This window comes from Bradysia coprophila, chromosome II (genome assembly GCF_014529535.1).
Source record: "Bradysia coprophila strain Holo2 chromosome II, BU_Bcop_v1, whole genome shotgun sequence".
Classification (NCBI taxonomy): Eukaryota; Metazoa; Arthropoda; class Insecta; order Diptera; family Sciaridae; genus Bradysia; species Bradysia coprophila.
The window spans coordinates 8,341,671-8,366,885 of record NC_050735.1 but is presented as its reverse complement, the minus strand read 5'-3'; the positions used below and the strand labels follow the sequence as shown (position 1 = coordinate 8,366,885).

General features: G+C 35.9%; 2 protein-coding genes and 1 long non-coding RNA gene across 5 annotated transcripts in view; 1 reads left to right on the top strand and 2 right to left on the bottom strand.

Moving 5' to 3' along the window:
- LOC119070809 overlaps positions 1 to 25,215 on the bottom strand; it is a 531,393-nt gene that overhangs the window by 55,326 nt on the left and 450,852 nt on the right. The window lies entirely within an intron of this gene.
- LOC119070598 (14-3-3 protein epsilon) lies at positions 1,864 to 19,203 on the bottom strand. Of its 2 annotated transcripts, XM_037175026.1 has the most exons (6): positions 19,031 to 19,203; positions 6,557 to 6,711; positions 6,165 to 6,479; positions 5,908 to 6,088; positions 3,792 to 3,867; positions 1,864 to 2,187 (listed from the first exon to the last, which is right to left on the bottom strand). In XM_037175026.1, exons 1-5 carry the CDS (start codon positions 19,092 to 19,094, stop codon positions 3,812 to 3,814), a joined length of 771 nt encoding a protein of 256 aa, XP_037030921.1. In that variant the 5' UTR covers positions 19,095 to 19,203; the 3' UTR covers positions 1,864 to 2,187; positions 3,792 to 3,811. The 2 variants fall into 2 exon arrangements, with proteins under 2 accessions (XP_037030921.1, XP_037030915.1); XM_037175020.1 differs by lacking the exon at positions 1,864 to 2,187 and having other exon boundaries at positions 3,349 to 3,867.
- On the top strand, positions 22,224 to 24,842 carry LOC119070337 (GPI mannosyltransferase 3). 2 transcript variants are annotated; one of them, XM_037174633.1, is made up of 7 exons: positions 22,224 to 22,432; positions 22,518 to 22,683; positions 22,842 to 23,164; positions 23,228 to 23,504; positions 23,567 to 23,821; positions 23,886 to 24,327; positions 24,389 to 24,842. In XM_037174633.1, the coding sequence occupies exons 2-7, from the start codon at positions 22,556 to 22,558 to the stop codon at positions 24,548 to 24,550; spliced, it is 1,587 nt and encodes a 528-aa protein (XP_037030528.1). In that variant the 5' UTR covers positions 22,224 to 22,432; positions 22,518 to 22,555; the 3' UTR covers positions 24,551 to 24,842. The 2 variants fall into 2 exon arrangements, with proteins under 2 accessions (XP_037030528.1, XP_037030520.1); XM_037174625.1 differs by having other exon boundaries at positions 22,224 to 22,437; positions 22,522 to 22,683.

Here is a 25,215-nt window from a genome sequence, read left to right as displayed (position 1 = left end):
ATTATAATGAATGATATATTTGTAAAGTTTGTGGTTTTTTTTTGTTCATTCTTTTTTGTTTTCTTATCTTTCAGTTTTAGATGTAAAATCGGGATTTTCTGGTTTTCTGGTTTTTAGTTTCTTTCTTATTAGAAGCAATTTATTACAAACATCTGAGAAAATTCATTTATTGTGTTTAGTTTATTTAGATTTATTTTTTTCGGTATTTATATAATGTCAACGGAACACGATATATTTAAACACAAACACGCCGTTGTCATTGCATTAATAGCTAATTTTTTCTTATGCAGGAAGTCTACCTACTTTACCTTCATTTTTCATCGAAAAAGACATCCGACACACACATTGTAATCCAGGACTCATAATATTCCATTTTCTACCCTGGCAAGGGAACACAGAAAAGCAACTGAGCATGGTCAGACCACACTGACTTGGGGACCGTTGCTGCTTCCTGAGGAAGCGATACATCACCTCCACTTCTAATTGAATCACTTATCGTGAAAGTCTCGTTACTTGAATTTTGAGATAGGGTACAGATCTAAATCATCTGTTTGTTTTCTGAATTGATGAGCATCGGGCACCTTGTGAATGTTTTTTTTTCAAATCCGTTGCCAAATCCCAACTTTAAAAAAACCGACTGAGCCAGTACATGGGTTGATCCATTTTTCTTAGCTTAATGGTTAAGCAGTGTAAGCTTTGACTCTGCATTAGCATTATGAATCGACGGTACGGAAAATACAAAATCCAAAGCTCAACTACGATCAAAGCTTTAAAAGCTTCGTTTCCGATCTGAACGGTACACCTGCAGCAGATTGTATATTGGAAATCAGTCATATAACAAACTTCAGCAGAAATTTTAGGACGAAAATACAACTCTGCTAACAAAAAAGACAGAACACTTAAAATTCAATCACGGTCGAGCTCACGGTATTTTGAGGAACACAATGAGAAGAAAATTTCGGATCTAGAGTCCGTGAAGCTCCGTCGAAATTTTACTCTCAGGCTTGACAGTGATCCCCCGTTAAGAAGCATCCATATTATGGTGCAGAATTTGAATTTTCTCGAAAAACTCTCCGTAAACTAAAATGAGAAAATCACCACCACCATGAATCATGTGAAAATCGATCAATATGCAGACGACAACAAACTGCAATAGATGCATGGACGTCATCTCACGCCTATGGATATAATCTGTCCACATTTTGTGCGTCACCAGATGCATCATACACATGCCAGATAGGAGGACAAATTTAAAACATTTTCCGAGGACAGCCAACAATAGAGAGTTTTGTGAATGTATGGCATACCTGTATACTGAATTCCATGAATAAATTAGACGTGATGTCAAGGTGAACCGATGGAGTTGTGACTACGACTAGATATACAGTGTTAGGTTATGGAGAGCGGCGGGAATATGTTATAAAAACTTCGATGAGTTGGGCTAATGGTGAAAAATTTCGAAGTTTTTTTTTACCACTTTTTCTGTTTTATTCAATTTTTGATTGACTGTCCTATAAAACGGATTCGAGAAGCTTTTCGGATTCTTGCGATGTATAAACTTTGATATGAAGCACTTCCACTTTTATTACGACACCATGACTGATTTTCATCAGTTTTACAAACCTTTTTCGAACTGAACCATAAAATGTACTCCGCATGATAAAGAACAAAAAAAACTAAAATAAAGGTCACAGGAGGAAGCACCAAATAAAATCAAAAGGAACAGGGGGTAATAACAAAAAAATAAAAACGATTTGCTTTTTTTTAGATAAAGAATTTATTTAAAATTTAATAAAAAGTGAGACGAGCGAAGAGAAAAAAAAATAAAAAAGAGGAAAGAGGAAAAATTATAAAAAAAATATTTTTTTTTCGTATCTTTGTTTCATCTATGCAGAGTAAAAATTCATTTTGTTTTTCTTTTCTTTTTTGTGTGTGGAAATTTGTAATGCAACAAAATATAAATTTGCTTAAAATTATAATACAAATTGTTTCTCGATTTTGTTTCTCTTTTTTTTTGTTTTGTTTTTTTTTTATTTATTTAAATAAAAGCTAGAGTCGACGTTCAATTAAAAATTAAATTATGATTTTTGATGGTGTGTGTGTAAACGAATTTTTGGAGCTTCATTTTGTTTTTTCATCCATATGTGTGGGTGTGTGTGTTTTCGTGTATGTGTGTTGGTGTGTCCACTGAAGAATGAAAGTAAAGCCATAAGTGGAAAATAAATAAAAAGAAAAATGATTTTTTCTTAGTCGCAACATTTTGAAATAAACAAAATGAAACTTGGATTGATATGTCGACCGAAAAAAAAAACAGTTTACAATATTATCATGCAATGACTCCACAAAAAAAAAATGCAGACTCAAAAATTGAACTACAAAAATGCAACGTTCTTCTACCCGGAAACGATGGAAATATATATTTCACAAACGACACCATTACATCAGAGGAAAAATAACGACCATTTTCCACCGACGATTCGTAAAATTTTAGAGATAAAAAATTCGCCGACATTTGTTGTGATAATGTTCTCTAGAATAAGCCGAACTCAATTCCATTCAATCGAATCGAATGATGTTCAGATTGGATTTTTTTTCACTTCATCACAATTTATACCGAAAAATGTGTTACTTAAGCCACGTTTGCCCATCCATGACAATTGGTCATCTGGTCAACGACCAATTTGTATTCTCTTTTTTTCTTGGAAGATAAAACATCAGTCTGAGCACCTCACAGTATAATACCATGAACATAATGACGCTTTGTGGTTAATGGTGGTCGTGTGTGCATTGAAACTTAACGAAAAGCTTAACAAATTAAACTAACAAAAAAACGTTCTCGTAATGGCGTGTGAAATATGCGATGAATTTCGTATTCTCTTCAAAATAAATTTCCATTTTAATTGTTCGTCGGTTGTGGTGGTGGTGGTGCGAGGCTAACAATTATGGTGTTTTTCACATCATTTTACTGGATTCTCCCGATCAAAAAGTTTGTCGACACAGAGTTTTGTCGTTGTCAAGAGTTAAACAAATTGTGTGTGGTGTATACTGGGAGAAAAGAGTCGAATTGAAACTTTCTGGTTCATGTTTCACAGAGAAACTAAACAAAATAAAAAATCGCTTCTGAGAATGTTCCATTAGAAATGCTATACTTGTGGCTTCGATTACAGTATAGTTATGCGAATTGCGGGAAAGTTTTTTTTTTTGTTTTGATTTTGTTTTCAAGCTTTGGATACAGTTTATATCCAGGAAAAAAAAGTTACTTTTCGATGAAAATAGAAAGTAAAGGAAATTCGTTTTTTTATATCGTTTCGACATTCAGCAAAGGAAAACTATTTGAAATTATTTATAAAACGCAACGACAGTGTGTGCGTGGGTGTGTTTAATGACAATTTTTTTGCTTTATACTTTGTTCAATGAAAAATACAATTTATGACAATTTTTACCGGAGATTAGAAAGTTTTTTTTCTGTTTGTGTTTTTGCTTTTAGTTTTACTTTCTTCACCCATTTTTTTAACTGTTTTTCTTTTTATAAATCGGTTTTTGCTGTTTTTCTTCTTTATTTAGTTTAAGTTTACTCGGATTTTTTTTGCTTCATTTTGGTAGATGAAAGTTTTTTGTTTGTTTTTGAAAATGTTTTCTTTTAATTTTAATTTTTTGTAATTTTAGCTTTTCCTTTTTTCTTCTTCTTTTTTTTTAGTTGTTGTTGTTGTTTTTCCAGACAAAACAATACACTTATATGTATATAATTTATATTATCTTATCTTTATTCATCCTTAAGATTAATAACTCACACAGACACACTTTGCTAAAATTACGACACGTCCTGGTGCTCAATATCTTCGATTTGTTCTTTTTGTTCACCTTCGCCTGTGAATTGAAAAACGGTTCAATAAATTAAAAATTCCGGGATATTTTTGGGATCATTTGTTTGTTGCTAATAATATGCCAGCAGGCTCAGAACACAAGACATCCATATCGAAGCTTTCTCAAATTTACCACGAGAAATTCATCACAAGTTTTTCTTTTTTCTTTCAAAATCTGTTGAATCGTTTTAGATTAGAGTGGAGAGCCGAACGACGTTTTTTTTTTTTAAATCAGATAAAGGCGATGGAGCTTGAGGTGTAGATGGCGTTGAGAATAAATTTGCAAAAACTTCATCCAGCTTATATGAAAATGAGATTCCGATCTGAATAGCTCTATAGAATCGTTAGACTGACCTGACAATCTTGTAGAACAACTTTCTTTAGTTACCATTTTATATTTGGCAGTAGAATTGTAAAAGCAAAACCATCATAGACCATTATGACGAGGAAGTGTTTTGAAGGGGAAATTTGATTTAAACAAAAAAGTTGCAGGAACTGTCAAACGTTTACACAAAAGAATGTTTCCTTTATTTGACACTTCCCGAAAGTTCGAACCAAAGAAGTTATCCCCGCCAGAGTTTATCGAATGGTTAAAAAAAATAATTCTGAACTCAAAGTTGAATAATTTCGTCAATAAACAGACGATTTATTTGGAAGTGTGAAAGTTTGTAGTGCTTTAAAAAAAAACCCTGTGATATATAGCCCGAAAAATGACGAAAGTTCATTGTATGGAAGCGATAGACTCGAAAATCAGTAATTGGTTTTCGGCTTCGGAACCTCTTGGAAGCAACAACGAAACAAATTTGACATTGCGTATTGGAGAGTGGTATGCCAGGAGTCCAACAACGGTAGCCGATTGACAAGAAATGAAAAAATTTGAATTATAAGAGTTCCTCTACCACCAGAAAGCCACTAAAAAGCGAAAAACCTATCAGCACTCGTTGCTACTGGTCCCTTCTTTCCAATGATACCAAACATCATGGGTAGAGACGCGACGAATGCACTTTTAATTAGTCTAATTAAGATCTAATTGTCTGCTGAGGATGCTTAAGCTCTACAGCGTCATTTCTCAAGCCTACACTTCAGACGATTAAAAAAAAAAATTGCCGGGCACTCCACTTTAGGTTGTTGTATAATAGAGGTCAGTAAATACATTGACAATTTACATGATTACAATATTATACGCACCGTCAATGTCAATTTTTGTAGCACTAGTCCCAACTAGTCTCAAGTATTCAATGGAAGTTTTGGCAACTTAGGGCTTGTGCTACAAAAAACCAAACTTGTGCAACAAGGAGCACACTACACTTTTTACAGTTGACAATGGTGAGTGAACCGAAATCATGTTATTCATTTCGAAACAGGTGCGGAAAAGCCCCTGAAAATTCGGTAGAGCTCTCAAAAATTCCCTGAAATTCTGGGTGCTGCCAGAATCGCAAAATGCCATCCCAACAAAGAGTGTTGGAAACATTAGCGAATTTTTGAGAATTTAATTCAGTCAAAATAGGTCCTGGCTGCACCAGCGAAAACTGTTGAAAAAAATCTCACTAATCGACATTGCACCGAACATAACAATTCGTTAAACATTTTTCATCATTTCTCGAGTGGCTGAATATACGAATTAACATGGAGCGAGTGAGCAATATATTTCTATAACTGGACAAGTACTTAATAACGCGATGGTGCTTGTGCTTTTGTTGGTTTCAGTATAAACGTCCTGCATGACACAATTTATAATCTCCGAATTAAAGCAAACAAAAGGCTGAATTTGCTTCAAACAATAATTCGACCACGGCGGATTTGCCATGTAGGCATGTACTATGCTCCATTTTCCAACGGAAAACAAGAAGTCAAGCTCCAAACTGTGGATAAAATCATGTTTCTCCTGGCAGAATACGCTCTTATCGCTGGCTGCGGCGATTTTACTCAAAAATCTTTTATTTTTATGGATTGACGTTATGGTTGATAATATATCACTGCCCGTCTTGTGTTCCGACCCCGGGTGTTCAAAGCAAAATAAAAGTTTAAAAAAAAAACCACTCACCATCGCCCTGCATATCTGATGTCCATAATGTGAGATTGTCCCTCAAAAGCTGCATAATAAGGGTGGAATCTTTATAACTTTCTTCGCTGAGGGTGTCTAATTCGGCAATGGCATCATCGAATGCTGCTTTTGCTAGTCGGCAGGCACGGTCCGGGGAGTTTAGGATTTCATAATAAAACACCTGGAATAAGACGAGAGAAACGAAAACCGTTGAACATTTACTGCAGTCGCATCAAAGTGAATACAAAATGCTTTACCGAGAAGTTCAAAGCCAGACCCAGTCTGATGGGATGTGTTGGTGGAAGATCAGTCATAGCAATATCACTGGCTGCTTTGTACGCTACTAACGAATTTTCGGCCGCATCCTTACGATCGGTTCCCGTTGCGAATTCAGCCAAGTAACGGTGATAATCACCCTTCATTTTGTAGTAGAATACACGGCTTTCACCAGTTGATGCGCATGGAATCAAATGTTTGTCTAAAACATTTAAAATATCTGAACAGATATCTCTCAATTCCTTCTCCACTTGACCGCGGTAGTTCTTGATCATTTCGAGCTTTTCTTCGGCTCCCTGGACCAAAAAAAAATTGTTAAATTAGTGTTAGTTGGAGAGAGTCATTGCTATTTTATGTCTGTTTCAAACCGTACCTTATTTTCCTCTTTTTGCTCGATCGAGGAAATGATTCTCCATGATGCACGTCGAGCTCCAATTACATTTTTGTAGGCGACCGACAAGAGATTTCGTTCCTCCACTGTCAGTTCGACGTCAAGGGAAGCGACCTTTTTCATTGCTTCAACCATTTCTGTAAAAAGAGGGAAAATAATTTTGAGTCTCGAGGTTGTCTTCAATGAGATTGGAAAGTCAATTGTGAATGATTGCTGAAGTCAGTTTAGATTACACGACGAGGAGATGGAGATCATTAGGACAATTTACAGATTCATTTTACTTATTGTGATCAAGCCTTATCCCCAATTAATTCGAAGGTCAATCGTAACAAAGCGATGTGCACACATCAACCAGCATTTGAAATGTTCCAGGTAATTTACTTATCGATTTTCACAAAGCTAAATTAATTCACATTTGCACACAATCATTACGACATTTTCGTTGTTCGTACGGTACCTGTATGTATAGTGACACAGATTTACGTTCCTGAAAGACATACATCATTAAGCACAAACAATCTGCTAATGGAACCAATCTATTTTCAACTAAAGCCAAAAAAACAATAAATTAGAACTCGACTCATGAGTGTGTGTGTGTGTGGATGTGTGTTCTTGTTTTGGGTAAGTGTGCGTTTGTGTACGTTAGCTGAGTAAATGACCCTTATCTATAACCGTCCCATACACATCAATTAACAATACATTCCACAGTAAACCGAAATCCATTTATCGATTTTATTTAAAAACAAAAAAAACTTTTCATTGTAAAATTAGACAAAACTCAAACTTATGTCGAACATATATTTCATGTGTGTACACATCGTAACCGATAACTTAATATATGCGAGGAGTATATTAAATTTGTGTTTCTGGAGATATTGAGGAAAATTGAACGTTGAGAAGGTGAAACGGAAGTTACGTGTACATAAACATTTAGATTGTTTGCATAGCTAACACAAGACATTTCAGAGAGGATATCGTAACAAACACAGCATTGGAAGTGGTTCGGTGCAGTGGTTTTCCTTTTATAATAATGAAATTTTGATAGAGTGATTTCCCGTCGATCACCTGTCGTATTAACGTATGTGTGGCAGAGGAAAATAATTGTAATATCCGACAATTCTATAGGTCAAATGTTTCTATTCATTCCACTTCTTACCACTCGGAACAGATCAGGTCAACCTGAAACCCGAACTGAATGGCATGTAATCTGAGGTCAGGGTTCAATTTGAAACAGGTCAGTTCAGGTTAAAGAAATGGTTAAATTTTAGGATTCCTCAGCTGTATGATATAAGACTTAAAGACTTGAAGAGATGAACGCATACCTCACCTGCATATTTTCAATAATTCTGAAATATTCTCCCTCGAAGCTTCACTTAGCATTACCCCTCTGTTCATTAACGGTTGACTCTAATTGCGAGAGACTACAAGTCGCTTTTGTACCACCTTATGAAACACAATAAGAAAAACGTGTTGTGTGTCATTAAGATGGTTGGAAAAATGGAGCACTGTTGATGTAATAGAAAATACAATTTTCCGCTTATGTACGAGTGTATAGGAAGACATTTAAGTTCTTTTTTTTTATGTCAGAGCGCGTCAAAGGAAAAATAAAATAGAAGATGAAAATGAACGGAATCGCTGGGTATACTGTACATAATACAGAGCTCAATTGAATTTCCATTGCTTGCAGAGACATCGCAATGTCGATGTAATTGAATTATTGATATGTTCAATGAATATTACGTCGTTGGTTGTTGGAGGATAAAATATTAATAATCAAAATTCAATTAAATTCCTTGTACATTGGAAACTATTGGACTTGATCAGAAATATAAGTAAATTACACCACTAGACCTAGACACAAACTATGCAATTTCCAATTTAATTCTATTTTCATCTATCTGACTTCGAGCTTGTTGGTGAAGCTTGTTGATGGGTGATATTTTCTACACAAGTGAGTGTTGGAAGTCTGTTAGTACACTACATAGTAACCCATAAACCATCTATGTAAACTGTACTACGCAATCCATTCATAGGTTGTTGATAAATCAACTAAATCAACACTCAAATATTTAGATTGCTTCTGTTTAAATGCTTAGCCTACGAATCCATGATGTATAATAGCATTCATTAAACATATCAAAAAAATTAGACCGCCTTGCGTTTACCATTCATACCTATGGATATGATTAACACAATTTGCAAGTTAGAAAAAAAAATTGACCGAAAAAATGGTCTGTGTTTATTGAGCGGTTGTGACCAAATAAGAGCACATACAAGGTATATTATAGATGTTTTTGTATCATGGGCACACACTCACAGATCGATATCAATTTCAATCAAATTAACATTTTTCAACTGAACCGGAGTTTATCCAAACGTTTCATATTCATTATTTCGTTGAGGTGTGTTTCGGATAGGTTTGGAAATGAATTCCACTTGCTTGTTGACCCTTTTAACGGTTCAACAATGGAGAGTTTACGCATTATGTAGCTTAGTAGTTCGCTGCAGTTGAATAAACATTTCAGAATGTGTTTGTCGATATAAGAGATTGCCGAGCGTAATCGCAGATAGCGTTTAAAATGTACATTGATTTGTAAGGACCAGGGTGGCGATTCTCGAGAATTTAAGAATTCGTGACAGCTGTCACCTTACGGCTAAGATTCATATGTTTTCAGGTGACAACCTTTAAGTTACAAATTCTTCAATTCACGAGAATCCGCCCTGATAACAAACGTTTAACGGAAACCTCTTTCATCCATTTTAAATTTAATAATTTCGTCATCTTTCTCATTTTTAATCCATAAATCGAGTTTTAAGCTTTGGTGTTTCTTACAAATGACAAAATGTGTTAGACACTAAACTGCTTTTATCTGATACAAAGGTTAGGCTAAAGTTTAATCGCATAAAATTAGTAAAAAGCCCACAACTCATTTGAATATGATTTCAACGTCTTTAACGCATTTTAGATGATCCCTTCGCCAATATTGACTATCGAACTTGGAATGTTATATCGAAGTAATCTGTAAATATTAACCTTTTCGGCATTATTATTCATCCCATGCAGATTATACGTAAATGTTATAGTGGTAACAACAACGTGCAAATGTTGTACAACAGCAAGGATGAAATTTAATTTAGACTAAAGTTTTAAGTGTATATCCATAATCGATGATAGAAGTGGTGAGAATATATAAACGACACAGACTACAGTAACTTATATCTTTGATTAAAAGCTCTGTTAATAGCAATGGGACTGGGGGACATATAATTAGTTATTTGTTGTCAAATAATAAAACTGATGTTTATTAACATTGACGCTTTTTTTTTCGGTTGATCTCAACCCAATTAATTATAAGGTAGACTAGACATTCATTTTAATAACATAGCTGCGGCAGACAAAATTTTGTCATTAAAGTGCGATATATCACATTAAAAACGAACACGGCGTAATGAAAAAGCGAAACGAAAATGAATTAGATGTGTAATTAGAATATAATACAGGCTGGCTGGCTGGATGTTATGCCACAATTTGTTCTTATAATCAGATTATGTCTGAAATGAATTGATTTAGGAATTTCATTGACTTTAGATCTAAATTAACAGCTCGTACAATGAGTTGACGCCTACATATAATCGACGCCAACGCCAGGGAGTGAAGTTATGCGAGATCATTCGATAGTAGTAAATTGGCCGGGATCTTAGGTTTGCGACAGGTCGGGTCACTTTGGGCAGACAAAAATATTTGAACTTTGATCTGAATTTTCAGATTCTAAGCTCAAATCTGTTAGGTCAACATGAATACAGGACAGGGCCGGAAATATTTTCCCATATTCTCGTGCATTTTTCCATGTTTTCCCGAATTTTTCCACATTTTGATAAAGTAATTTTTTAGGAAAAGTACAGTCGAAGACAGTGAAATTTCAGCATGAATTTGCTTCAGCTGTTTTTCAGCCGATCCACACATACAATCAAAACTGTTCATAATTGTTACGAACGCGTGAAGACGCTAAAAACAGCTGAAGCAAATTCATGCTGAAATTTCACTCCCTCTAACTGTAAGGAAACTATTAGAAATTCTAGCGAAATGAGGGAAAATTTAAAAAAATGGGAAAGTACAGGGACTATGTCAGAATGTCAAAACAAACCTCACACATTTGTGCATCAGTGACTTGTGTCCGTTGCAATAAAGTATAAGGTTTGGTTCGACTCAACAGTTAATGATATCAGGTTTCAGGTTTCATTCAGGTCACAATGACCTTACCCAGGCAGACCATTTCTTTTTAAATCCTTGGTTTCTTATCCCCGCACTACCTCAATGCTGACAAACAAATGCAAATCTTCAAAAACTCGGAGACAAAAACCATAGTGAATAATGAGTCACCTAACAGACCTCCGTAACATTATTTCAATAAACTCAAGATCCGAAAGTGATAATTGTCCTCCATCACGCATGCGATCGAGTTTTTTTTTTGTTATTAATAATTCGTATGACTCATAGAATACTTCCATAACGAAGTGCACACTGTTTCCATAATAGCATATTGTGTCCATGAAATAAAATTCAATACCGAAATACCGACGACAATCTAGAACAGTTTCGTTAGACAAAGTGATAAACATTGTAATGCATATCGTTCATTACAAATATGTAGATTGATTGTACGACAAGTCGGAAATGAGAATGCTTAAAGTTGTGTTGGATAATAAACCAGACGATAGGAACAAGAAACAATCAACCACCATACACATCTTACATTTCCTGAGTTCCGGTGCACACTGGTACCAATACCATGAAAAGGTTACATTGTAAAAATAACATTCTCAATATCTCACTATCTCACACTTTATCTATTACGTTCCATAACAACTAAAGAGCCGACACACAGGTTTTTCTTTTTCTTTTTTTAAAAATTGTATTAAACAATTGGTTATACATGAATAAGATATAACGTTGTATACGTACAATGCCAAGGGCCAATGTCATGTGATTATGTGGAATGTAATTCACATTTTCATTGCATATGGTGAAATGTGTGTTGTCTGATCAAATTGATTTACTTTTTTTTCTGTAAAGTCTCAAATGGAATTACGCTTTTTTTCTCTCATTTCATCGGAAGCAAATGGTTCGTCATAATCTCAACGATCGAAGGCTGGGTAATTCAATGGCTCTTTTTTCCCCGGTATAATATCCATTCCACATCCTTTGCAGGTAATAAAACGAATATGGAAGTGAAAGTCCCTTCAACCGATAGAATAGCACGTTCGGCTATCATAAGCTTATCATGATGTGTCTTCAAAAAAAAAAATCCATGAAAGGACATCTACATTTTTGATGTTACTATAGTTTGGCGGATTCGGGTGAAAGTCTTTTCGAATGAATACATACACCGAAAAGAATGCGCGAAATGTGAAGCAAACATATATATAGCAACCCGCTGCGCAACACCCATATCTTCAGCAATAACAGAGGAGAAATGAAATTTAATTTCGTTTGGTTAGAGGAGACATAGACGAATATGACTTGAGATTATTTTTTCTGCAAAAGGTGAACGATATCGAGAAGCAGTCAGTCGCATGGATGTATAAGTATTGCACATAATTTTCTGACGAAAAAAAAGCACTCATCACCGACGGTTACATATCCCACATAGAACATGTATGCGAAAGAATAAACGAAATTGAATGAAACAACATTCGAAATGCTTGAAAATATCGTGGAATTCGTTTTGTGTGTTTACTTGGGATGGCAGAAGAGAAGCAACAACAACAACAAAAAAATTATTTATCGATTTTACACCAACTCCAAATACCAAGAGATTTACGAAATTGTTGCTTTTTCGCAAGTCTAGTTGTTTAATCTAAATTGTAGTCTGTTCGATGACCTCACCCATTCTTCTCGTTTGGAATATTCTTTTTCTTCTGCTTCTCAGAACGAAAAAAAAAAACGGTTCAATAAAAATATGGTTCATCGTCGCTACATGTATACACATAATTATTGCTGCTGTTATAGTGGTGGAAATTTTGGAGATACACCGTTGTTGCCATCTCCAAGCGAAATTGAATTATTTTGTACATTATGTACACACTTTCCGCCGAACAACATACGATAGAAATCTGTCCATCGACCGAAAATGGAACGATATAGAACACATCCTTGAAAAATGATATGTGTCGTGTGATTAACCTTATTTTGCTACAGGTAAATGACTGATGACAGTTCGGGTGAGAAAATGTCGATTTTGTTCGCTCATGTTTTGTCAGTGGAGAAAATATTAAATTTTCTGTATACATGAGTGTGTATTGGTGAGCTATGATATGAATCGGTCGGTAGGGAAAGTAAACGGTTGAGAAGGAAAGTAACGGTTGGGAAGGAATGCACCAACACACTCTCACTATTACAGAAAAATATCTTTCAAAATACTCCAATACACACTCGATGTGTGTTGAAATATACTATTTCTTCCCCCCAACTGTCACCTTTGTTTATGTTTCGAAAGATTGTGTAACATGGAGAAAAACGGATAATCATACCCCGCCGATATAGTACTTTATTTACCGTGGGGAGAAAATAGGAAATTCCTACAAGAGTGATGCTTTGCTAGAATTAGAATTTCCAATTTATCCCAGAGGTTACCACAACGTTTTTCGTATGAGCGAGGTGTGATTCAATGTTTTTCTCCACGAAACCATACCATTTTTTAAAACATGAACAAAGTGACAGTTCAAGTGAGAAAAGTGCTGCACTTTTCTCACCAGAAATGTCATAATGACATTGTCATTCGACCAATCTTAAAAAAAGTAATTTTCTCGCGGCCTGTTGAGCGGAGAAAATAAGACAAATCACACCGCGTCTGAGAATTTTTTCACTTTTATTGGAATTTCCAATTTTCTCCCCTCGGTAAACAAGTAACTATTTTCCCCGAAGACAAAAATATGAGAGCACACAACACACCTATAGCTGGCATATAATATTCGTACAAATATAGACATTCGCAATAATAAACCATTCTTTTGGCTGGTAGTTATGTTAATACCGAAAATAGGTAAATACAATACAGCAGCTTCTTGAACTACTTTGAACGTGAAGGTATATGGCCAACAATATTTAACATATACGCAAACAATACGCATTCCATTCGTTCATATCAGAACGATAAACATAAAAGAGAAATATATAATAAGCCAACTACACACCATCCAAACCTTCTCGAAATACAAATATTGTTTAACGTACATGTAGTTAACCATATCGTATCCGTTCGACGATCAATATTTTCCACAAAACCACCCTCACTACAAGCAGCCATTTTATTCTGGAGACCCTCCACACACTTTTGACTGACTGTACAGTACATTCAACTAGAATTGTATCCACCACATCGAACGTACTATGTGTATTGAAAGCAAAAATTCAAAGCAGTGAATGTGTATATAGATGAAAGGCAAGCGAAAAATGGTTTATTTGAAATAGGAATGTACACGATCGTGTATAGTATTCGGGCTAAAGGCATGGAGACGCATACACAGTACAGTTTTGCGCGAAATATTTGTATCCTTTTTGTGTGCACTTTTTTATTCGCTTTGTGTACATGTGTATACTAATGATGCCATTTGTCATTGACGTAAGGATTTCTGGGAAATTATAATCCGATGAAAATTGTCGAAATGAAAGAGATTACAGTCGGTGTATAGCTGTAGATCGATTATGCATTCGATTTGTAATTTAAAGTGGGAACTGATAAGGAGTTATCAATTCGATGTTTCGGTAGTTAAATTCCTTATCTTGCGTTGCGTTGCTATGCCCACAGAAATGTTAACTATAGGCAATGTGTGCGAGCATGGGATATATGTCGGTGAAATTAGCAGCTGCTTGAAATATCTTTAAAGTCAGTTACACATTCGAGAATTGGATTCATTTAGGCGGAAAATATTATTAACAAAAATGATGCGTATGCTCGTTTGTTGGCAGAATTAGTCATGTATGCTAGACCTGACAAATGCTTTACAAATTTCTGTTAATTGATACAACAATGAGCGCACAAAGGAAATCATCATGAAACGATCTGAATCAGTCGAAGTCGATAACGAAGCGATAGTGCGTCTATTTATAGGCAAAATAAATGAAATTGATTGTATACCACTTCTTAAAGCGATACACTCGTCATGTCATCATCATGTTATAGACGTAGGCCTCGACGTAAGTTATACAAGACAAATGATGAAAAATGAAAATATAAATTAGCCGCACAGTTGAGACACACGACTGTACAAAACGAATAATCAAAAAAAAAAGCTTCACCAGTTTATTTATATTAATTTAAGACTAAAAATAGCCCGGGTAATTTAAATTTTTTTTCGGACAAATTTTCGAACCCAATTTAATTTAATCGAATGATAAAGCGAAATATCTCAACGCAGAATCTTCAATCAAAACGGTTTGGCTGATAGAAAAAGTTATCGCACAGTCAAACTTTAATTTGGATATCCTCCCAAAAGCGTAAAAGAACAACAAACCCCGTTGAAAATCCAATTTCAATAAGGAAAATATTGTTTCAGGATGAGTTTCAATTCCGTTGGGGATCATGTTTTTCGAAATTCCGATTTTTTACTTTATGAGAGCGTTGGCATTATACTGTTGTGTGAACGCAATGTTTTAAAAAACGTTTTGTAGGTGAGCACAAAGCTGTAATCAGTGAAGATAAGTAACTATACGTAAGTGCCGAGTGATACAGATTTTATTTTTGTGAAGTCTCGCAGAACATAGAAGTGCGATTACTGTTCGTCATGCGATTAAAACGCGAAAGTAAGTACGTAAGCAAAGTTTCTTTATCAAAATTTGATAATTACTGACAGGCACACGTTTGAAGACTAAGATTACACTGTAAGGGTGTGTCTTGATTTTTTTTTTTGTTTCACTGTAACTCGACAACTTATTCAAGCACAACAATGACGAAACATTACTCTTCGAAAGATTCAGTTGTGGTTGAACTGAACTTTCAACAGGCAGTCTATATGTGGTGTATATATTGAAAATTGGTAATAGGGGCAGTTCGTGGAACTGTCAGCTTCTGGGACACTTGGTATTTTTAAAAGAAAAATCTAGCTTGACGAAAATTTTGTGTTTTTGCCAAGTTAAATTTTCTGATGCAAATTTCAAGTCTCTCAGAAGTTGACAGCTCGTGACGTTATCCCAAAAAAGGTAGGATTATGGACAGATTGATTACATTGAGACATGAAAATCCGTTTCAATTTTGCTCAAGATGTGTGATTTTACTACAGCCAAGCCTTCAGTCAAACTATGACCATTTTCAAGTCAATTTCTTTTCAATTTGAACGCTGATCGATCCGATTAATAGTTCCGTTCGAAAGTACATCGCATAGTACGTATGGTAAACAAAGAAAAATCTAACCTGACGAAAATACAAAATATTCGTCAAGTTGGTTTTTCATGTTAAGAAAAACCAAGTGTCCCATAAGTAGTGATCTAAAATGATGCGACAAAAATGTAGGTTTTACTTTGGCGAAAACAAAGAAAAAATGAAACCACCAGCGACTCGTTCTGATTTTTTGTTGATAAAAAGATTCGTTATCTTATCATCAGCATAAAAATAATCGCCGCGCAATTTAGATATCCATTCTAAGCGTAAAATTATAACCGAAAATAGAGCATGATAAGTTTATAGAAACGTCGCATTTCGATTAAATTTACATATTGTATGGTAAACTTAGGTGGTTGAACACTTCTACACGCTCAAATGTTTTACAAATTATGTGTGCCACTGCCTGGTGTAGCATCTGGCAAAGCGAGCATATTCAATTGATTTTTTATGCTTCGGGGCCGAAAATGAGGGCAATTTTTCGAATTTTCTCGGGTTTCCGGCCCTCTGCATGAAAACTCACATGTGCACCTGTTTAGGACGGTTGATTTAAGGCACTTTCGCTTGTAAGCCTCACTTCGTTCGGCCTACAATCCGCGAAATTGCCTAAAATCAATCGTCCAAAACAGGTACACAAATGACTAATGCTACACGATAAAATGCGATCGACAATTTCCTCGTCTGCAATTCCCAATAAGGTTTTTTAGCAAATCAATTGATTTCTTTTCTAAAAATTCCCTAAAAAATTGATAAAAGATTGATTGTGTCAATCGAAATGGTAAAATCGAGTAATAATTAAAGTTCACGCAAAATTGATCGAAATTGAGCTAGATGTAGCGCGTATACCGAAAACTAATGAAAATTCGTAGAATTGTTTCGAAAACAGAAAAAATTTGTATCAAAGAAAATAAAAGTTTGCAATCGAGCGCAAACGACATGAATCGGATTTATTTCCAGTCAATCTTCGAAAAGGAAATGAGAAATGTAACCCAATTTGTACGTGTCTTACGTCATATGTTTCTCGCTTTTTTTAATTATTTAACTGTCGCATTGATCACTTTTTCTTATTTTTATGTCCAATAAAATTTGCGTGCGTGAGGTGCTCATCTCTTTAAAATTTCGTTTTTTTTTTTCAAATATTTTCGCTTGATGTGTGTGTATTCTTTTTAATGAATTCAATGAAAATGAAGTGATGATGAGTCATACAAAGCAAAACTTTTTTGTGTGTTTTAAGCCGAAAAAAAATTGGTTTTCTCGATCGATTAAATCATTTCTACATGCGCGTGAAATGGACCAAAAGAGTCCGAGCTAATCAACATTAATTACTCTAATAAGAAAATGCTACAAAATAATACCCGTCCCAAGGTATTCAAGGTCCCCCTTCATTTGCCATGTATTGTGGTTTGTTAATTCCATTAACAAATTCGTCTGAAATGACTACACATCGTATTGAATAGGTAATATCGACAATTTGTCGATATTGATGGAGTTAACATTCACACAGTGGAAAGACAACATATTTCTACTTCTATCCATCCCACCCTTCATTGTTCTTTGACAGTAAAAAAAGAAGTGACAACAGTCGAATTCATTAAACGCAAATTTCTATGGGTGGTGCTCTGTGTATGGTAACATGCTATATCAGCATTGACTCTCTTCCTAACCGGTCTTAACGTAAATGTAATGCGCACACTCAATTTCTGCACACATTAATCGTTCATTGTGTTGACAGAAAATGTTATCCCTCACGTCGTCTGTCCTGTATGTCTTAAATATACTTTGAATTATAAATGAAACGAATGGCAACAAGAAAAAAAAAGAATCGACAAAGTTTGAATGGATGAACCAAAGAACAAGTCCAGACATTTCTTAGAATGGATCTCGACCGTGAATGGTGTGGTGCAGTTTTGAACATATTATGCACATTCCAGGGATTTTTCATTTATATTGATCTGATTTCGATTGAGCGACGTCGTTTCAATAGCCAGAAACGGTTCGGAAACGTGAGACCCAAACGTTTCAGACACTTAACTGTCGAGACATTTAGTCGGCTTTTCACACTTACAAAACAAAATTGAACCAGCCGTTTTGAAAATAAAAATTGCATTTTAACCAAGCGTGCAAAAATGTCAAACAGCGTGACAAATTTTGCTGGTGGTTGTATGCTAATCGTAAAAACAATAAAATTTTAATTATCAATCCATTTCCGTTGTGACATTTTAAAAAAATACGAAAACATGAGTCACCCTAGTCGGATACCCTAGGCAAATATACAATTTCCTTTTTGCGTTTTGAAACAGCGTGATTGAAGCAAGCAGTCATTATGTAAAAAAAAACGGACTACGCCTTTCAAACAATAAGTGCAGGTAGAACGAACGGATAATCTTGAAATTCTTCGAATTCAATTCGAACAAAACATTTTCGGGTCGACTTCAAATTCATCGAAATACCAATTTTGATGCCCCAGCAAATGTTTCCACTGTACAAGACCAATTTACGTAATGGTATTTTTGCACATGATCTCGAAGTTTTTTCCATGTAAATAACCGTAAAATGTTAGCAACTGAATGAAATCAGAATTAAAGAAGAAAGAAAAAAAAATCAACGAAAAAATTCACCGATTCATGCGAAAAGTGAAAATTAAATTGATTTCTCGAAAAGCGAGCACGATCAACATACAGAAAGAAAAAAAAATTGCGAATATTATTTCAGGGTAACTTCTTTCATAAATTCAACACCTATCAAGCAAGACTAAGCTATGACGCATCGATCGAACCACAAACCCAACCTTCGCGCATTTATTAATTTCCGAAAGATCTACTAATCCCGATAGAACGGTTCGATAACCTGTCAGGTTTTATCACAACATTTTCGATTAACACAATATCACAATAATCCATTTGTTTGGCTTAGCTGAAATAACAGAAATCACAGTTTTCCTGGCAAATTCACCCGCTATAAAAAAGCCGCCGCCATTTACAAGCGTCCGGGACGAGTAAAAAAACTTTTTTTTGTCTCTTCCCCAATTGCAGCGGTTTTCACAAAAACTATACGAATTTGAATGAAAATAATTACTCACCATCGTAGCGCTCGGCTTGTTCAGCCAATTTAGCTTTATAAACGTTATTTTCGCGTTCGGACATGATAGATGATGGGAGATTTTTACTGAAATTTTATTCACAGAACACTTATAAGACTTTTCAGAAATGGCGTTCCACGTAGTATCAGTGCTGAGAGCAATCTGACTGAAATTTCAACCTTTGCAACCGATATTCCGTTTCAGTGTTGACATTCTATTTACATACCTGAGATACCTGAGTGTAAGCTGCACCGGCTACATAGACAACTGAACGAATAAGACCGTTTCATAAAATATTTTCGTCGGAATGCCTGAAATATGTTTTAGAAAGTCTAACAGTTCTTCAACGTTTTGGAATGGTGGAATTTTATAGCTTAATGGAGTGATATTGTTTTTATCTACTGTAATGCCAAATTATTCCATGATTAATTACCAGGTTTTGGTATCTAAATACGGTACATTTGAGCATTTACTGTTAATTTACCCAAGGATTGTTTCGATAGTTGTTCATTTGCGCACGGAAAATTTCGATATTTGTTTATATGCGCACTGGCAGTTAGGTATTTTAAATTAAAAATATTTCATGTGACAAGTACCGTACCGTTTTTATGGTACAGATAGTCGGTACCAGTATAATTGTAATGTAAGTCTGAATTCACAGTCATTACGTTTTGTGTCTGTTTTGCCTACGTGTACATGATATAGTTGGCATTTCAAACAATAGAGTACATGGTTTGATATGAATACTGTCACGTACACGGAGGCAAAACAAAATGAAAACGGACGACTCTGAGGCCGCCTTAATGTATGATTGCGTCATGGCGTGTTGATTTTTCTGTAAAATCAAACCGTCAGTTTTCGTGTGTTTCTTGTTCAAGTATGTTAAGACGTCGTAATGGTCCATACATACAGTACGCAGTGGCGTGATCGACAGATACTAAATCTGTTGTGGACACAGATAAAATAGAAATATAAGTAAGAATGCTCGATTCAAATTAATTGAAGAAAGGAACCGTACAGGCCCGAGTCCTGTCAAAATTCTAAACGACCAATTGAAAACCTTTTGCGCTTCCTACTTTAATTTGTAGTAATGTCCCCCTTTTCAGTGAAGCTGTAACAGTGAAAGTGAACGATCGTTTTGAAATATTTTAGTATATAAGGAAACCTGTAGTGTAGACGCGCCACAACTTTTTTTTTCAGTAATTCATTCTTTATTTTATCCATAAATATCCATGAAACATCATAGCAGTGAAGTTGGTTATCAAATTTCCTTCTCCCCCACACGATCGTAAATAAATAAATATAAAACTGTCAACACTGTTTAAGTGGCGATGGCGGCGATGGGTGTCAGTGTTTGCGGTTATTGATGAAACTAAAAAAATCAATATGGTAGCAGAGTTCGCAGAATATCGCTTGAGAGCATATAGTGTATAAGGACATTGCAATTTTATCAAATATATATTTGATGTATTACCATGAATATTGCTGCAAATAGTCAAAACTCTATTTATGTATCTCTTTCTATGCAGGAAGGACTATAAAATTAGGTCCATACACTCGTAGCGGCTGTCTAATATGCTTTCATTCACTCGACTTGATCTAGACCCTGAAAAGTCGAAAATTTAAAGTCAACAAAATCTGTTATACTATAGTTGGGACGTTTGGCGATAGTGAAATCTTGCAAGATTATTGATTCAAGGCTGTATACTTTGGGGAGATCACTCAGATGCAGATACGCGGGTTATACACCACGTTTCATACAAAAAATTCACCACTCAATACAAATTCAATTTTGGTGAATTTGTTTGTATGGAGAAGGTGTGTTCCCGCGTATTTAATAAAATGGCGATCTGCGTGACCTCCCCAAAGTATACAGCCTTGTATTGATTTACATGTTTTCGGTCAGAGAATAATTTTTAGTCTAATATAAATCAAAATTTTAACCACTGGCACAACCAACCTCGTTACTATGAAATTTTCCAGTATTTAGTAAAGTATAGACACTGAAGGGAATGCAAACCCTTAGCGGACCAGAGATATTTTGGATCGCTACTTTTATGTGAATTCATTTTTGTAATGCTGTTATTTTTTTGTAATGAAATTTTTTTTTTAATTTTTTACAATTTATCTATTTATTTTCTATCGATAATTTACAGAAAATATTATAATGAAAAAACTTCATTTAATTTTTCTGTTTCTGGCATTGTATTCAAAATACTTGTTGCATTCCCTCGTTGTAACGCGATAGATATCCGTTCTTTTAAATATTTACTGCTCCTTGGATCGCTTGTCATTTCGTTCAGCATAGAACCAAGTTTTTCAATCAATTCCTTGCCTTCCTTACACCAAGGCCCCATCGTTTCTATAGCAATGGCCACGAAATGATAATCTGGAATCATTTCTCTGTAAAGATATCTTTTCCGACGAGCAGCTTTTTCAGCTGCAGAACCTGCGACTCGCATTGTGGACTTTATCATCATTTGTGTGACTAATGTTATTGTACCTGGGCGTAGATTCTCGTAGCGTTCGTAACTTTAAGAATTCGTAACTTGACAGTTCTTATGGGATCATATGCACGCAACTGTCAAGTTATTAAAATACGAGAATCATCGCGCTGCAAAATTTGCATGGAATCGAATTCACCTCACCACTAGCTGCAACATGACGGAAACGAAGTCAGTGAATTACCTTTAGGTGTGTTTGTTTCAAGGCCATACGAATTGTCAAATTACTGTCAAATTTCATCCCTAATAGACATAACCACATGTTTGTCACACATTTCTGTCATTAGTTTCGCCAAGTGAAAAGATTTTTGGGATTGTAATCTTTGTAGTACGAGTACATCTCTTCTGATGATTTTGCGTAGACCTTTATGACCGGGACGTGTTTTGAAGGGAATATTTGATGTTAACAAAGAACTTGTATGAACTGTCAAACGCTTATACAAAAGAATTTATCCGTCATTGGTCACTTCCAGTAAGTTTGAACGAAAGAACATTTCCTCGTCATAATGGTATATATGAAAAAGCTCACCACATGATGATGAGGGCAGATGATAATCATCAAGGAGGTGAATTTATTGTATGAAACTTTAGCATATTATCATCAAGTATGGTGTTTCACCGGCGCATCTACCTCACTTAAAGTCGGGTAAACACTGCGAACATACACACACACAAACGTAAGCGAACGCATCACAAAAATTACGTCACTCTCAGTAAAAAAAAAATCTTCACTTTTTCACCCGCCACGGAATTTCAGCCGTTTTGGGGGGCATTCGTGCGTCGAGTTCTTGCGAACAACAATCATTGATTGTAAATCTATTTGTGTAACTGTACTGTCATAGCAACTTCATTGATAATTGATAAACAATAAATCAAAACGACCAGTGACAAAAGTGAGGTTAGTCGCATGAGTGTGTATATTATCCCAGCCATATCAGTCAGCTCATTTGTAATAACACAGAAATTGAATAATATTTTTCCAGTTGTTGTAATTCCGTGAAACAAACGAGACATCAACAGAATGAGTGGAGTGAAAGTGTTTTTCGGCCTGTTGGCAGTCCGAATATTGTCCGTTTTTATCGTTCAGAGTTGGTATGTACCGGATGAATATTGGCAGAGTTTGGAGGTATCGCATAAACTGGTATTTGGGTGAGTTGATCGGCCGGGAGTGTCGTTCATTTTCCTTAATTCATTCATCTAATTTCACGCACTCGATAGTTGAATTCATCGGTATTTCGGTTGTTGTTGTTATTGTTGTTGGTGCAAGCGTTTGATTATTTCTGATCAACACTTTCCATGATCCGCAGATACGGCCATTTGACGTGGGAGTGGTCAAAGGGAATTCGCAGTTACATTCATCCAGTCATTATTGCTGGTATCTACAAGGCATTGGAGGCATTGAGCTTGGACGATGTTCAATATTTGGTGATTGTTCCAAGAATATTTCAAGCCATTTTGACTGCCTTTGCCGATTATCGTTTCTACAAATGGACTGGCCAAAGTAAATGGTCGCTGTTCATGATTGTTTCGTCGTGGTTCTGGTTCTATACCGGATCTAGAACTCTAGCGAACACAGTCGAAGCGGCACTGACATCAATTGCTCTCAGCTATTTTCCGTGGGGAGGAAAAGGTAAGGCTCAGTGAACTGTGTCAAGAAAGAGTCTCTAACACAGCACCCTGATTACATGTTTAGAATCGAGCAGTTTTCTGTGGTACGTTGCATTGGTGTGCTTTGTACGACCAACCGCTGCTATAACCTGGTTGCCATTATGTTTCCATCATATCCGATCGTCAAGTCTGTCGGTGCTGAGAAACATTTTCCTACGATATCTTCCCATCGGACTTATCGTCGGTGGAGCATCAGTTGCAATCGATTATTTGGCTCACGGCAGTTTCATACTGACGCCGATTGAGTTCCTGAAGGTGAACGTTTGGCAGGAAATCGGAATTTTTTACGGTACTTCGCCATGGTAACAGTGAAAATAATTCCAACCATTCCATGCATATCATGTGGAATATTCGTCCGTTTCAGGTATTGGTATTTGGTGGCTGGCCTTCCCACAGTTCTTGGACTAACAACTTTACCGTTTTTGCTGGCTACAATCGACACATTGCTAAATCGTTCGACGTTTCCGCAACGCTTGGTTTTGTTGTGGTCCATAGTGTTCACTCTGGCCATTTACAGCTTGCTGCCGCACAAGGAATTCCGTTTCATTTTACCAATATTACCAATGTGTCTGTACATCACATCCGACTACTTGTCCCGATGGAGTCGTAAAGCCAACGAGTACGCAAAAATCCCCTGCATTTCCGTTCCGACATTTGAGAAACGAATTTTCCCTCCATTTCAGTGTGCTCATCTGGATCGTTTCGCTGGCACTATTAATTGCTAATGTTGCACCAGCTGCGTATTTAAGTATTGTCCATCAAAAGGGAACGGTGGACGTGATGCCACACCTGGCCAAAATTGCAAAAGAGTACAAAGACGAGGACGGTCATCGTGCCAAATTGCTATTCTTAATGCCATGCCATTCGACACCGTACTTCAGCCACATCCACCAGAATGTATCAATGCGCTTTCTGACATGCGAGCCGAATTTCAGCCAGCAGGACAATTACGTTGACGAAGCCGATCATTTCTACAAAGATCCGTTGGCATGGTATCGCTTCCATATCCCAGTTTATCCGAGAACGGCAATGCCCACCCATTTGGTGATGTTCGACAATTTGGTGGAGAAATTACCGGAAATTCTGGTTGACTACCAACAAATTCATGCTGTACCTCATGCGGATGTAAGATTGTATCACTGTCGTTGCTGTTCGAATCGTTCAAAAAAATTTCTGTTTCAATCAGTACCCCCTCACCGAACGTATTGGCAACAAAGTGTTGGTGTATGAGCGCGTGAATCCGAACAAGCAACGGAATGACGAGATTATCGGCTCCGGTGATCGTCCGGCAACATCGACGCAACAGGCACGAAAGTCACAAGGTCAGCAGAAGAAGAAACAAACATAGAAAATTTCTTGTCAGATTCATCAAAGTGGTTCGTCATCACAGGTTTGTTGTATCGTCGTAAAGTTATTCATAGTTTAGATGGGGTGCCTTAAGTAGGCGCACTGCCTACAATAGTAGTTTAAGTATATAGCTCTCGTTACAATCGTAAAATTGTAAAAAAAAAAATGTTTTTCTTCTCGGTTTGATTCGAGCGTTTCTTTGACAATTTCTGTTCTGCTTAGAATATGTTAAAAATTACAGCCGATGTAATCATCGAAATTGTGCTGCTGATTAAACATTAAGTTTCACTGTTTTTTTGGTTTAAAGTTTAATGTTTTACAATGCCAATCACCTGGGGTGCCTTTTCATAACATTTTTATCGAACAAAATAAGTTACACGCACTATAGTGCTGGAATCAATAGGGGTAAACCCAAACCTCAAGCGATTATGTTAAATTCCATTGATCGGTTGCCACTTCGCAATTATCACAAACGTCATACTAAATGAAAAATGTGCCCAAAGCGTGTGAGATTTGGGCTTACCCCCAACATTATGCTTTTTCTCTTTATCTTTCGCTCTGCTAGAACAATTTACAGTTAAAAGAATCAAATATCTTAACACAACAACAATTAGCCTCGAAGTTTTCCTGTTGTCGTCTCACTTCAAAATGCCACTTTTGCAAATA

What these genes read in the sequence shown, in the direction of transcription:
- LOC119070598 (XM_037175026.1), bottom strand. Translation starts at nt 19,094, where the DNA reads ATGTCCGAACGCGAAAATAACGTTTATAAAGCTAAATTGGCTGAACAA. An exon ending in GTCTGGCTTTGAACTTCTCG is followed by an intron (nt 6,089 to 6,164) that starts GTAAAGCATTTT and finishes GTCTTATTCCAG; the next exon opens with GTGTTTTATTATGAAATCCT. An exon ending in ATCAGATATGCAGGGCGATG is followed by an intron (nt 3,868 to 5,907) that starts GTGAGTGGTTTT and finishes TTCAATTCACAG; the next exon opens with GCGAAGGTGAACAAAAAGAA.
- LOC119070337 (XM_037174633.1), top strand. Translation starts at nt 22,556, where the DNA reads ATGAGTGGAGTGAAAGTGTTTTTCGGCCTGTTGGCAGTCCGAATATTG. An exon ending in TTTTACGGTACTTCGCCATG is followed by an intron (nt 23,505 to 23,566) that starts GTAACAGTGAAA and finishes CGTCCGTTTCAG; the next exon opens with GTATTGGTATTTGGTGGCTG. An exon ending in TGGAGTCGTAAAGCCAACGA is followed by an intron (nt 23,822 to 23,885) that starts GTACGCAAAAAT and finishes CCTCCATTTCAG; the next exon opens with TGTGCTCATCTGGATCGTTT.